This window comes from Pteropus alecto, unplaced genomic scaffold (assembly GCF_000325575.1).
Source record: "Pteropus alecto unplaced genomic scaffold, ASM32557v1 scaffold164, whole genome shotgun sequence".
NCBI lineage: Eukaryota > Metazoa > Chordata > Mammalia > Chiroptera > Pteropodidae > Pteropus > Pteropus alecto.
The window spans coordinates 26,871,762-26,887,529 of NW_006439568.1; the positions used below are offsets into that span (position 1 = coordinate 26,871,762).

The 15,768-nt window shown below is 34.9% G+C and overlaps 1 protein-coding gene across 1 annotated transcript in view; it reads left to right on the forward strand.

The window, feature by feature from the left end:
* The window catches only part of SLC26A7 (solute carrier family 26 member 7), a 129,423-nt gene that overhangs the window by 97,165 nt on the left and 16,490 nt on the right, over positions 1-15,768 (forward strand). Inside the window, exons 12-15 of the mRNA XM_006916681.2 lie at positions 308-414; positions 1,759-1,825; positions 11,099-11,236; positions 15,584-15,632. Coding sequence (XP_006916743.1) covers positions 308-414; positions 1,759-1,825; positions 11,099-11,236; positions 15,584-15,632 — 361 coding nt within the window. The remainder of the gene's footprint in view (positions 1-307; positions 415-1,758; positions 1,826-11,098; positions 11,237-15,583; positions 15,633-15,768) is intronic.

Here is a 15,768-nt window from a genome sequence, read left to right on the forward strand (position 1 = left end):
TGAACCAGCTATTTACACATCTTAAATAAGGTGATAGTTTGGGATTGAACTAAGTGTTGGCAGTGTCTAGAAATAAAATGTTACTTTTCTCCGCATCCACTACTGAGAATCTGAGGAGGCCAGGATTTGTTTCTGTGTTCCTGGACTTCTGTTAATTATTTCATTAATAATATATTTTTGAGAGATTTGGTCACAGAAATGTATAGAATAAAATTGTGATGAATTTAGGAATCATGAGAAAGACAAAAATACCAAAGGACTCACATTTTCTATTTTGTTTTGTTTGTTGTTGTTGTTTCTCTTTCAGGGCATATGGGTCAGTACATATGTATTTACAATATGTTTTGCTGCCAATGTGGGACTGCTGTTTGGTGTTGTCTGTACCACAGCTATTGTGATTGGTCGCTTCCCAAAGTAAGATACTTTGTTTATTCTGACACAGCGGCAAAGCATATAGTGTTGTCAGTTACTTTTATTTTTGTGGAATGTATAGTACTACAATTTTATTTTTTATTTGGCATCAGAAAATTGGAGACAAAAAGAAAAGATTTTTATCTACATTATATATATAATGTAGATAAAACATTATATATATATATAATGTTGGTCTTAATGAAGAAAAATATTTTGTCAGCACTATAAAATAGAATACACAAAATCTATTGAAGTAAATAAATTAACCCCATTTTCATACACTGCATCACAGAGGTATTTTTTAAATTTTTTTATTGTTTATTGGGGTAACATTGGTTAATACAATTATATAATTTTCAGGTGTACATAATCATTTGGCATCTGTATATTCTATTATGTGTTTACCACCCAGTGTCCAGTTTCCTTCAGCTACCATATATTTGATCCCTTTTATCCACTACACTCTCCCTTTAAACCCTATATTTGACTCCCTTTACCCTGTCTACCTCCCTCCTCTTTCCCCACCCCACTAGTAACCACTAGTCTACAGTACTCTGGTAACTAGCCTATAGTTCATGCCCATGAGTCCACAGAGGTATTTTTAATTAACTGAAGAGATGTAATATGCAATGAGACACAAAACATAAAACAATATAATCATTTGGAAAATTAAATTCAGCAAATTTAATTTTTCAGAAGTCATATTAATCTAACTATATACTTTGTTGATAGATAATTTGCTGAAGAACACATTTTTTGTCATTTTACTGACCATCTCTGAACCATTCCACTATTTTGACCAATTCTTTCTCTGTTTTCCCATTGTTAATTATCTGATAATGGTTTTACTCACTTCTCATCCTTCCACTGACATTTTTTGTTAAACAATATAGTCTTTAAAAATTTTTTAAGTTTTACCTTTAGAGAGTTTTTACAGAATACATCTATATAGATTTAGCATCTTGTTCTATCTTGTCACTGATTCCCTCTTTACTTTCTAAAATAAGATTTTCTCAAATACTATATACCATATAGCTCCCTCTCTTATAACTTTTCTTTTGTCAGTTCACCTCTTGTGGCTTGGATATATTGTAGCTAGGAGCCTAGATGAGGTAAATTGCATTTTAAAATCTCTACTTGGGTGTTTCTGTTGTTACCCTCTATTCCTGAAAATCCCAGAGAAATATAGATTTACCAATGTTTCATAAACAAATAGGATATAGGATCTTAACCATTTTAGATATGTTCCCATTGTTAAGATAAATTGCTTTATCCTTTTTACTTCTTCATAGTTAATGTAGTGAGTAGGAAATGACATTTATTTTCTATCTGCTTTAATTCTAGAGCAAAGACTCTGAGTATAAAAAACATGAAAGAAATGGAATTTAAAGTGAAGACAGAAATGAATAGCGTAAGTTTAGTTTCCTTTTACTTTATGCAATTGTTAACAATTTTTGTGGGTCAGAAGTTTTGAGATATCACTAGAAGCAAATAAACTATGACATTTGAAAACACAATACTTGTCTTTTTAATTAATGTGAACTTTAAATGGTGTTAATGTGACTACCATACATATGGCATTCGATATACAAAAAAAAATCAATAGAACAACAGCAACAAAAATCTTGTATTAGCATTCAGATAAGATGATACCATGGATCCTAGAACTACAGTCCATGGTAGAATCATAGTCCAAATTAACTCAGGCATTTGGCAACCTCTTTTTCATTACTAAGTTACATAAAACAGTCAAACTAAACTAATAAGGTATTCCAAAATAAATGATAGAAGAAAATATGATATAGGAAAGGGAATAAGGCGAAGTTAGATAACAGTACTTTTTAAATGTGTATATTTTTAGTTTTTGAGTTCCAGTCAAGATGGTGGAGTAGGAAAATGCTGTACTTGCCAGCTCTCATGACCACATCAAAATTACGACTAAACTATAAAACAACCATAATTGAGAATTTCCTGAAGTCAGGCTGAACAGAAGTCCTATAAAGATATACAGAAGAAGCCACTTTGAGACTGGTAGGAGGGGCAGAGAAGCAGAATAGGCTAGTCTCACAATCAGGTGTGGCATTTAAAAATCTGGATGGATGTCTTAGCTTTGGAGGTTCCCTCTGAGGGGCAAAGGGGTTGAGCCCCACACCAAGCTCCCCAGCCCAGAAATCCAGTGCAAGACAGAGAAGTCCCCACATCTTCCGAATGTGAAAAAAAATAGAGATTGTGGCTGAGTGTGATGGAGGTCGGCTAGAGACCCAGGGTTTCTTCTTAAATGGTCCACACATGGACCTACTTACTGACAGACTCACTTGCTCTGAGTTATAGTGTTGGGGCAACCTGAAAGGCCCTAGGGGTGTACGTGGAGGAACCAAATTATCTGGCTTAAGAGTGAGGGTTGGTGGGGCAGCTCTCTCCCAGATAGAAGTGTTGGCAGAAGCCATTGCTCCTTTCCTGAGCCCTCCCTCACCAAGCACATGGACACAGGTGGGCACCATATCTGAGTTTCCATTAACCTGGCCAACACTGGTTGCCCTACCCTGGAAATTCCCTAAGACTTCGTCCTACCAAACTGTGGGCCTACCCAAGCTGCTTCCAGTGGTTTTTCCATACAAACAACCTGTATTGGCCCATGCTGCAGACTTGTCTAGATCTCTCAAAGGTTCGCAAAACAGAAACAAGCAGCATCTGACCTTCATATGTCCTATACCTCTTGCTGAGCAGCACCAAGCCTGGTACTAGTGACAGCTAGCTTTGGTTCAAGGCTTGGCCTCTCAAGGCACATCCAAGACCAGCACAGGTGGTGGCCACTTTTGTATTGCTTGGTGACTTTTGGGCAGGGCACAGGCTGAAGCTGATCTTGGCCTGCAGTGGGGCCCCTCCTAGGAGATCCCAGGGCTGGCAAGCCCAGTGGCCAGCTTTGGACTCAGCATCACCCGCGGCTGCATCCAAGAATGACACACACAGAGGGCAGACTGAACAGACACCTGCTAAAGTAAATCCTTCCCTGTATGGTCATCCCCACACTAGCTAGACCTCACAACCAATCAGCTCAAGGGTCAGTCCCTCCAATTGAAGTGCAAATAGAAACCAAGCTTCAATTACAATAATAGAACACATACAACCCACATAAGGGACACACCTGGAGCATCTGGCTCAGGTGATCAGAAAAGACTATGCCACTGGGACCCATAGCATACCTACTATATAAGGGCACTCTACTAAGACCAGGAGACACAGAAGCTCCACTTAAAACATAGGATAAAAACACATGGAGACAACCAAAATGAGAAGACAAAGAAAAATGCCCCAAATGAAAGAATAGAACAAAGCTCCAGTAAAAAACAAACAAACAAAATGAAGGCAAGCAATTATTCAGATGCAGAGTTCAAAACACTGATTATAAGGATGCTCAATGATTTCAGTGAGAACTTCAACAAAGAAATTAGAAACATAAAAATGGAAAGAGAAAACATTAAAAAGAACCAGGTAGAAATGAAGAATACAATAACTGAAGTGAAGAACATTAGAGGGAATTAACAGTAGATTAGATAAAGCAGAGATAACATCAAGTGTACCAACATTTGCATCATAGGTGTACCAGAAGAGGAGAGAGAACAAGGAATTGAAATCCGATTTAAAGAAAACTTTTCTAACCTGGTGAAGAAAATAGACATACAAGCCCAGGAAGCACAGAAAGTCCCAAACAAAATGAACCCAAAAAGGACCACAACCAAGACACATCATAATTAAAATGCCAAAGCTTAAAGAAAAAGAGAGAATCTTAAAAGCAGCAAGTGAAAAGCAGTTAGTTACTTATAAGGGAGCTCCCTTAAGACTGTCAGCTTATTTCTCAACAAAATCTTTGCAGGCCAGAAGAAATTGGCATGAAATATTCAAAGCGATGAAAAGCAAGTACCTACAACTAAGACTGCTCTACCTGACAAGGCTATCATTTAGAATCAAAGGAGAGATAAAAAGCTTCCTAGACAAGAAGAAGCTAAAGAAGTTCATCACCACCAAATCAGTATTAAAAGAAATATTAAAGGAAATTCTTGAAGAAGAAGGAAAAAAAATCAGAACAAAATATGAATATTGAAATGGCAATAACTACATGCCTATCAGTAATCACTTTAATATAAATGAATTAAATTCTTCAATCAAAACATAAGGTGGATGAATTGACTAGAAAACAAGGTTCTTACATATGCTGCCTATAGGAGACTCACTTCAGATCAAAAAACACACACAGACTGAAATTCAAGTGATGGAAAAAGATATTTCATGAAAATGGAAATGAAAAAATAATCTGAGGTACCAATCCTGACAAAATAAACTAAACAGACTATATAACAAAAGAGAAGGAAAGACCTAGCACTTCCACTTCTAGGTATTTATCTGAATAAATCCAAAACACTTCTTTGAAAGGATATGTGCATCCATATTTTTATTGCAGTATTTGCAATAGCCAAATATGGAGGCAACTTGGCACCCATCAAAGAATAAATGGGTAAAGAAGAGTTGGGACATACATACAAAGAAATATTGCTCAAACATAAAAAAGAATGAAATCTTGACATCTATAACTATATGAACGGACTTAGAGGGTATTGTGATAAGTGGAGTAAGTCAGACAAGAAAGACAAATGTCATATAATTTTTTTTATATTTGGAATCTAGAGAACATGATGAGTGAACAAAGAAAACAGAAATAAGCTCAGAGATTCAGAGAGCATTTTGATAATTACTAGATGGGACATTGGGAGGATTGTGAAGTGGCGATGGGAATTAAGAGGTACAAATTGGTAGTTACAAAATAGTCATGGGGATGTACAGTATAGCATGAGAAATATAGTCAGTAGTGTTGCAATAACTATGTATGGAGCCAGATGGGTACTAGATTTATCAGGTTTATCACTCAGAAATTATATAAATGAATCATCACTATGTTGTACACCTGAAACTAATATAACATTCTATGTCAACTGTAATTGAAAAAAAATATTTGACATACAATATTATATTATTTTCAAGTTATAGCATATGATTAAGTATTTATGAAACTTAGAAAGTGATCACCCCAATAAGTCTTGTACACATCCGACACCATGTATAGTTATTACAATACTATTGACTATATTCCTTATGTTGTACTTTAAATCCCCATGATTGCTTTTATAACTGGCATTTTGCACATCTTAATCTCTTCCTCCTTTTCACTCATCCCCCAAAACCCACTCTCATCTGGCAACAACCGAAATGTTCTCTGGATCTATGAGTTCTTTTTCCTATTTCATTTGTTCATTTATTTTGTTTTTTAGATTTCACATATAAGTGAAATCATATAATGTTTATCATTCTCTGACTTATTTCGCTCATTATAACATTCTCTAGGTTCATCCACATTGTCACAAACAACAAGATGTTATTTCTTTTTTATGGCTGAGTAACATTCCATTGTATATATATACCACTGCTTTTGTACTAATTTATCGGTGGACACTTAAGTTGCTTGCATATTTTAGCTATTGTAAATAATGCTGCAGTAAACATATAGGTGCATAAGTAGAAGTGCTGTCCTTTTCTCTTGTTTTAAAGTCTATTTTGGCATAAGTATTACTACTCAAGCCTTTTCTGTTTCATTTTTATTTTCATAAAATATTTCTTTCCATCAATTTACTTTCAGTCTGTATGAGGTTTTCCATCTGAAGTGGGTCTTTTGTAGGCAGCATATGCAAGGGTAGTGTTTTCTTATCTATTCAGCCACATGATATTTTTGATTGGAGCATTTAATTCATTTACATTAAAGTAATTATTGATAGTCATGTAGTTACTGCCATTTTATTATTCATATTGACCTATTTTTTCTTCTTCAAGAAGTTTCTTTAACATTTCTTCTAATACTAGTTTGGTGGTGATGATGAACTTTAGTTTTTCTTGTGTGGGAAGCTCTTTATCTCTCCTTTATTTTTAAATTATACCTTTGCCAAGTAGAGTATTCTTGGTTGTAGGTCCTTGTTTTTCATCACTCTGAATATTCCATACCAATCCCTTCTGGCCTGCAATATTTTTTTGTTGAGAAATCAGCTGACAGTCTTCTGAGAGTTTCCTTGTAGGTAACTGCTTTTCACTTGCTACTTTTAAGAGTATCTCTTTGTTTTTAAATTTGGCATTTTAATTATGATGCTTTTTGGTGTGGGCCTCTTTAGGTTCATCTTATTTGGGACTCTGTGATTTCTGGACTTGCATGTCTATTTTTTTACTAGGTAGGAAAGTTTTTCATCATTATTTCTTCAAGTAGGTTCACCATCACTTATTCTCTCTCTTCTCTTGGTACCCCTATGATGCATATGTTGGCACACTGTATATCATCCCAGAGGACCCTTAAATTATCTTCATTTTTTGGTTCCTTTTGCTGTTGTTGTTCTGATTGTATGTTTTCCATCACCTTGTCTTCCAAATTGCTAATTCAATCCTGTTGATTTCCTCTAATACATCTTTCAATGCAGTTATTATATTCTTTATTTCTACCTGGTTTTTTTTTCGATGTTTTCTAACTTCAATTTTATGTTTTTTGTCTTTTTGTTAAAATTCTCACTGAGTTTATATACTCTTCTCCTAATTTCATTGAGCATCTTTATAACTAGTGTTTTAAACTCTTTATCTGGTAAATCACTTGTCTTAATTTAGTTTAGTTCCCCTCCCCGCCTGGAGATTTGTTCTGTTCTTTCATTTGGGACATGTTTGTTTGTCTCTTCCTTTTGGCCACCTTCCTGGATTTGTTTCTATGTTTTATGTAGAGCTGTTACCTTTCCTGGTTTTGGTAGAGTGACCTTACATAGTAAGTATTCTGTGGGGCCCAGTGGCACAGTTTCCCTGGTCACCTCAGCTGGTGCTCTTGGTTTGTACCTTATGTGAGTTGTGTGTGCATGCCTGTTATAGTTGGGTTTTGATTGTTGTTGGAACATTAGTAGGAAGTATTGACCCTCAGGTTGATTGGCTATGAAGACTAGCCATGACTACAGTGGAGGAGTTGTTGTGCAGGGCCTGACCCCACAGAGTACGTTTGTTTTAGTGGGACTCTGGTACTTTCTTTGCACACCCTTTAGGTGTGTGTTTGTGGCCATGTTTGAGTGGTGCCTAGTGCTCTGGTGTGGTCTGAAAGTGGCCCCCAGGTATATTGGTTCTGGGGCCCCTTGAGAGGGGTTCTGGTGAGGGCCTCTGCTTGTGCCCTGCCCAGGGCCACGTGTTAAGAGCTACAAAGTGATATGCTGATGGCTTCTGTTTGTGCTAGGTTTGGAGATACCTGGGAGAGTCTAAATTGTGAACCAACCCTAGCTGCCACTAGTTCCAGATTTGGGGTTGCTTATCAAGAGATTTAGGGTACACTTAGGACATGTACTGCTTGTTTGGGATTTTTGAACATTTGAGAGATTTTTGGAAAGTCCAAAGCATGAGCTAAGACAGGCCATTTGTTTAGAAAAGCCCCTGGAAGCAGCTTGGGTAGGACTGCATGTTGAGTGGGGTAGGATCTCAGAGAAGCACCATGGAGAGATGAGGGATATTAGCCAGGTTGATGGAGACTGAGATCTGGAACCCATCTGCATGTGCAAGCTGGGTGGAGGAGGGCTCAAAAAAGATACAGGGCTGTCTTTCAGTGCTTCTCTTGGAAGAAAGCTGCCTCTCCAACCCTTGCCCTGAAGCCAGAGAATTCAGTTTCTCCCCATATGTTCCTGGCACTTTTTAAGCTGCTGACTCTGTGTTGGAGCTCAGAGTGAGTGAGTTTATAAGTGAGTAAGTTTGCGTATGGGCCCTTTAAAAGGAATTCCTGGGTCTCCAGCAAACCCTTGTCTCACTGAGCCGCAATCCCCTCAAACCACAATCTCACTGGTTTTCATAGCCAGAAGTTATGGGGACTTCTCTTTCTGGCACTGGAACTCTGGGCTGAGGAGCCTGGTGTGGGGCTGGGATCCTTGGCTCTTCAGAGGGGACATCCGCAACTGAGATCTCCCCCTGGATTTTTAACTGCAACATGTGGGTATGGGACAACCTCTTCAACATCTCTGCCCCTCTTACCAGTCTCACGTGGCTTCCTTTGCATATCTTAGTTGTAGGACTGTTCAGCTAGTCTTCAGGTAGTTCTCAATGATGGTTGTTTTGTAGTTTGGTTGTAATTTTGATGTCGTCATGGGAAGAGGCGAGATTAGCATTTTCTACTATGTCATCTTGACTGGAGGTTTCTTTTTCCTTTTTTTTTTTTTAAACATGGACAATGAGACTATTATTAGCTGATGGTTACTGAGTCCAATGGTTACGGAATGCCAATAAAATTGGTTTCTTGCACAGTGGGCACCTTTTTAAGAAAACAGCTTATTTGTCTTGATTTCTTCATGATTATCAGGCCAATTGTATTTGAGTTCTAGTTTCTTACTCTGAGAGATGGTTAAAACAATTTTGAACTTTCTCACTTTAAAGTGAGAAAAAAAAAGTTGCCCCAATTTTTTTTTTTGTCAATTTTTTAAAAAAATTGGCCCCTCTTTGAGCTTTTCTGAAATGTTTGGCTAACCATCTTTTTCCCCTCTATTTTTTACATTTTCTTGTTATAGTATCTAATGATTACTCTCAGAACAGAAAGCTGACCTTCCACCAGCAGTAACATTGTCAGTGTATTTCCGAGTAGACTGAAAGTAGCAAGTAGCACCAGGAGTCCTTCCATGACATTCTGAAGAATGACTTATATTTTTAATAAATATAAAAAAAATTGCTTCATAGATAGCTATTTAAGTTCAGAGCCATTGGGAGTGTCCAGGCTCAAGTTTTCCATCTGTGCTGCCTTTCTTTTTTTTCTTGTATTGTTTTTCCTTTCTTCAACTTTTCAGTGGAAATTTAGTGCTCATACAAAGTCTTAGACTGACTCTTGGACCCCTAAAGTCCTCTGTGTATACTTCCCACACATATAGCTGTATACATTGAAATAAAATTTGAGTTTGATTATTTTTCGGCTTTGAGATTATTGGTTAAAAAAAATCTATTGAATCCTTACCCTCTTGTTAGGCTAAACACTTGGGGAAGTAGATTAGAAGATTTATAGGAAGATGAAAATGCTGAAAACTTTATATCTTTAAACTTTGATTGGTTATAGTCTAGTCACCCACTTGAACAATAACTCTATCACATGAAAATCTTAATTTTATTAGAATACTACATCTCACTAGTTATTTGTTTGTATAAAAAAAGGAGGGAATAAGAATAAGAGAGCATGATTTGAATATGAACTCTTAGGTGGTGTTTTTAGCTAACTTAAATTATGGTGGTGATCTGTCATTCCTCTCTTTTATTCATACATTCTTCCACTCTTTTTTTCACATGAAACTCTCATTCTCAGTTTGGGACATCTCTTTCCACCCACCGAATCTAACCCCATTGAGAGTTTCTTTTCTGGTGCAATTTTAATTTTTATTCTTTAACAAATACCTATGTTTTAAAAAAATTACTATCTTAACTTAAAACAATATATTGGCATAATCTTGTGATGTTATTAGTGGGTTGAGGTTTTGTAATAATTAAATATTTCAGACCCAGATATTGTTTTATTTTTGGTTTGTAAGAGATTTCCTCTTAAGTTGGTTTGGTAACTTACAGTTTTCTGTTTTCTCGAGTTATTTGTAGAAAATCTCCTCACTTTCCAGAATATAATCTGTTTTCTAGCTATAGGAATTTTATGAGATTATCTAGTTTAAATATTTACTTAATTTTAAATATGAGGAAACTGGGGTTAAATGAATTGTCCAAATTCACATACTTAATATTTTCTTTTATCTTTGTTTCTCTGCCTGTATGCTTCTTTATTTTCTGCATTTCTTTTTCTATGTGAGTACTAAAGCCTGAAGGAGTACTGCTTTATTTAGTTAGTAAGGAGATATCATTTCATAGAACATACCATCCTCTCAATTTCTAGGTCTTACCTCTTCACCAAAAGTCATGGAGAAGATAGTTTTAGTTCCATACCACCAATTGCTGCCAGGAAAACCTGGGCAAGTAGCCAAAACATACCTGTTTTATTAAAACTTTTCCTTCTCTTTTTCTGCATGCTTTACCTACATCCTGGCAATCTAGCATAACCTAGGGTCCTGTCCAAAGCAAAATTACATTTCTAATACCACCTCTATGTTTTTTATTTCTCCCAGTCAAGATTATCAGTTACTTGTAAGGTTATATTCCAAAAGAAAATTATATTGTTATGAAGTAAATGTCTGACAGTTTGACCTTTTAGGACATATTTTCATTTTTAAAAATATTGATGGTTAAATAAATAAATTTATAATTTTTAGATTGAATGAAAGGGATAATTTTGGAAGAATAAACTTACCCAGTATTCTTTGGATATTCTAGAATGTTACCTTGCCAAAACTCAGTATGTAGGAATAAGAGCCATATTCTGAAAGCTTGACTCATATCATGGTTATTAATGTTTCTCAGTAAAGAGGAAGTACATATTTTTCCTAAGAAACATGGCAGTATATTAAGTTATCCAAATTAATTTTAATAATTAAAACATCAACTAAGAAGTTACTTATACAATTGAGTGACATTTGGACTTATAAGATTTAGATTCTTTGGGTAGAGTTATCCTTTTTTATTTTATTCAGAGCTCTGAATCTATTCCTTTCTCCTCCAAAAGGAGAATCTGCAGCAGGTGACAATTATCTCAATAAACAACCCACTTGTTTTTCTGAACGCAAAGAAGTTTTATACTGATCTAATGAACATAATCCAAAAAGAAAATTCCAGCAACCAGCCACTTGATGATATCAGCAAGGTAGGACAACTGTTTCATGATTATGTCATACTACAGGTAACCTTATAAGATGATACTAAAAAGGGTATCACATAAATATAATACATTATAAAAGTGTTTAGAGACCTCTCCCCTCAGCAAAATCTTATACAGTATTATAATTTTTATTTGGTTCTTACAGTTAGTTCTTAGATAATCACTCTTACTTGTTTATTTGTTCATTCACTTGTTAGTTAATTAATTCGTTAATTAATTAATTCAGCATATACTAATGGACATGTGTACTAGGTATTATAGCCTTGAGAAAAATAAATAAGAAAAATCACTTAAATCAAAGAAGAGTTAGATCTAACTCTGAAAGAGATAGAGTATGATAAATGACTCAGAGAAACATAAACTGTTGCCATCGTTATGATAACATTATTATACGATACCAGCATTCTTTATTTCCATAAATTATCTCAATTAACAGGGTAGTGAATTAAATGTACATCAAAATGATTTCAGGTAAATGAGCTATCTGTAATCATTCAAATACTTAAGCCCTCTGCTTTGTTAAGAGCATGGACTTTGGAGTTAAGCTGCCTGGGTTAGTTGTGGGACATTAACCAAGTTATTGAATCTTTTTTACTTCAGTTTCCTCATTGGTAATTGAAATGATGTAATGAATTAATATATTCAAAACAATTATAATAGTGCCTGGCCTATTCAATGTTATAAAATTCCAACTAGCATTTTTAGTTTGATTTAGTGTAAGTAATACCCTCTCTTTGAAGCTTTCCTTGACTGCTTTAGATCACAAAGCTCTTTCCTTTCTCTTGAACCCTTGACCACACGCTATCTTTTAATCATTCAGTTACATAGGGAACTTTGGCCTTCCCATTTCTGGTATCTCAGTAGCTGTCTAATACTACATTCCTTTCTCTTACAGTTTAATGTTTCTACCTCATACCACAGAGGTTCTAGATACAATATCAGATCTGAAATTTGCTGGGCAAAGGCAAAACAAAAATGTGACATTCCTTGTTCAACAATTAAGAATTTTAAGATTAAAAAAAAAGAATTTCAAGATGGTGACAACAGAATATTAAACCAATTATGAGGCCCTTCTAAATAGGGAGCCTGTGTGACTTCGTAGGTCACAAGTCTATAAAGATGGCCCTGCCTATATATCCCCAGACCTGTCTTTATCCCTCACTGTGCTCTTTAGGATGTTATTTTCATCAGAATATTAGAAACCATTACCCATGATTTTGTATTAAGAAGAACTTGCTCTCATGTCAAAGGAGGAGATATCTTCCTACTTGTTTAAGTTGGATACTAGGCCTATATTTTTTCCCCTACAAAGCTATGCCGTACCTCCTGACACTGTTAAATTTTGTTATGTGAGAGGTTCTCTTGGTTGACATTAAGCTCACGACCACCATGCATAACAATATTGTGGGAAATTTTATTTAGAGTTTAAATAAACTAATTAACCCACAAGAAGTTTGTGATCTTATTTTACCAAAATGTAAATTTACTTCTTAAAATGATATACTACTTTTTGGGCCTTATCATATCTAGTAGCATACCTGACATGAAGATTTTTATAACTAATTCTTTCCTAAAAGTCGATAATGTTTTTTCTTAAAATATATTCCTGTAACACTAAGGTTGCTCCAACTTGTTTTCAGAAATTGAAAATTAGCTTGGGTTTATTTTGTAACATGTCAAATCAGAAATAAACTTCATTAACACAGCCTTTTGTGGGGAAGTTCTACAAATATGATTTTACCTGCTTGAGATTTCAAAAATTTGAGTCTTGTAATCAAATAGAGTTCATTGAATCTAGGTTATTGGTAGGTAATGGCACCCAAAGGGATTCTTTAACTCAAACTTTAAAATGGCGATAAATAATTTGTTGAAACTGAGTTCCATTATAATGAGAATAATGCAAATATAGTATGTATCTGCATACTGTGAATTTTAAAGGGCATACCAAGAATTCAGATGGCAATCTGGAAACCTCACTCATGGGGAAAACTGGGATAAACTTTTATTAAAAATAGTTGTATGGATTGGATGGTTTTGAGTAGCATGGATGCTCTTTTGGGCATTTCATGTTATTCCTGTTACATATTGTTTGTCTAGAATATCTGCTTGTTTTAGGCCTATGCACTTATTCTAGGTTCAGTTTTAGAGTAATGAGTCTGCAATCAATTAATCTCTACTGCAATGTTTCTTCCTTTTATCGGGCTATACCTGGTGGTCTACAGTTTTGCTTTGAACTGGAGTGCCCTGCTGGGACCTCAACCTTTTCTTTGACAGCTGCATTTTCAATAGATGGTAACAATAGAAGCGCATTTAAAATACTCCAGGGCAGGAAGAAAACACCAACCAACAAAAGATCCTCTATTTTGTTATATTGTGGTGATATCACCATTACGTTTTTTCCCCCGAATGCTTAGGAGGATTTAAGGCTGCCGGTGTTTGAATGGCTTTGTGCTTATTATTATATAGATTGCAGGTAATAATAATATTAATTACCATTTTGTGGACTTGCTTTGTAAGTGAAGTTTCAACCTGCTGTTTATTCAAATTTTCTTCTCCTCAGACAAGATATATTTTTCAATAGACTTTATTTTTTAAAACAATGTTAGATTTACAGGAAAAAAAAATGAGAAGTTAGTATAGAGAATTCCAATATACCCCACACCACACAGAGTTTCACCCATTATTAACATCTTGCATTAGTATATTTGTTACAAACAATGAACCAATATGGATACATTATCATTAAAGTCCATGTTTATTTAAATTTCTTTAGTTTTACCTAGTGTCCTTTTTCTGTTCTAAAATTCCATCTAGGATATCACATTATGTCTAGTTGTCCTGTCTTCTTAGGTTCCTCTTGGCTATGACAGTTTCTCAGACTTTCCTTTGTTGATGACATTGACAATTTTTGGTCAATGTACTGGTGTGATATTTTGTAGAATTCTCCTCTATTGAATTTATCTAGTGTTCTTCTCACTGTAAGATGAGGGATACTGGGCTTTAGAAGAAAAATATAGAGGTAAAGTGCCATTTCATTACGTTATATCAAGGGCACATACTATCAACATGATTTATCACTGTTGATATTGACCTTGATCACCTGGATGAGATAGTGTTTGTCAGGCTTCTCCACTGTACTCTTTGGAATCAAGTTTCTAAGTGCAGCTCATACTTAAAGAGTTTCTACTTCCTTGTGGGTGGGGTATCTAAATATATTATTTGAAATTTTTCAGCGTGAAATATTTCAGACAGAGTACTGTTAAGAAGAGGGGGGAAAAACTCACATTTGTTGGATTTTTTTCAAGAGCTCGTTTCTTTGACTGGGCTATCTAACTTAGTCATTACCTGAATGTTACAAAAAAGGAAGGTTGAGACTTAGGAATATAAAATAACCTGGAGAGAATTATTTGATAACTATTAGAACTAGACTTAAAATATATAAGCTGTACCCTTGGGTTTCAAGAAGGGAAAATAGTTAGATATTCTGTAGTCAGCCTCTGAGATGAAAACTGATTCCTTGGGAGAAGCAATATAATTTAGTGGTTTGGAGCATGAAGTTCAAAATGTAAAGGCATGAGATTTTGTGACTTAGCAAGTTATTTAACCTTTTCGATTTTAGAAGATAGAAACTTTCCAATTTTTGTATAGAAAATGAGATTAGTAACTTCATAGGATTGCTCTGAGGATTAAATAATTAATGTAAAGTCCTTGAAATACAGTAAGTATTCAAGAAATACCAATTGTTATCATCATCATCATCATTAATAATAATAACACATTTTTGAGAGATAAATGGCATAACATATCTTTAGGGCCTCAATTATTATCAATTTTAAAGAAGTTTAATTGTAGAATACAGAGTCATTTTTATTCTTCAGCATTTGCCTAAATCAGGAACGTTTCTCAGGTATTTTCATGGAGCTTCAGAGGAACAGTTAACTTTTGTATAATATAAAATACATGATTAATGACTCTCTCTTGGAGAATGCTGTGTTAATGAGGTTACTTTCTGATTGTATACGTTACATGACAAACACATGCAAATGCTTAATTTCTGTTCAAAAATAAAAACAAAGTTAGTCTTGCACAAAATTTTCTAAAGAAGATAGTCTGACTTGATAACATAAATTATCTACTAAGAGAATTTATCCTTAGAGCTATCATTTTATTATTTCAGTTTGTTGTAGTTACTGTTCTAAAAAAAAGGCTAGGAAAAATAATTATTGGATACTAGTTTTTGTTATTTATAGATAAAAGAATGAGATATCTTTTTCACAGACAGAGGTGAATTTTTACAATATTATTTTTATTTTATATTTGTTGTCATTTCAGACTGAACAAAACATATTGCTCAATTCTCTATCCAATGGCAATTGCAATGGTAAGTTAGCTTGTTAAAAATATTTGAAATGTTTTGACTTGAATATAGACCAGAGAATAAAATCTTTTTCCCCTTCTCCTCCCTCTCTGACTCCCTCCTCTGTCCTCCTCCTACTCCTCTCCTCCTCATTTTCCTC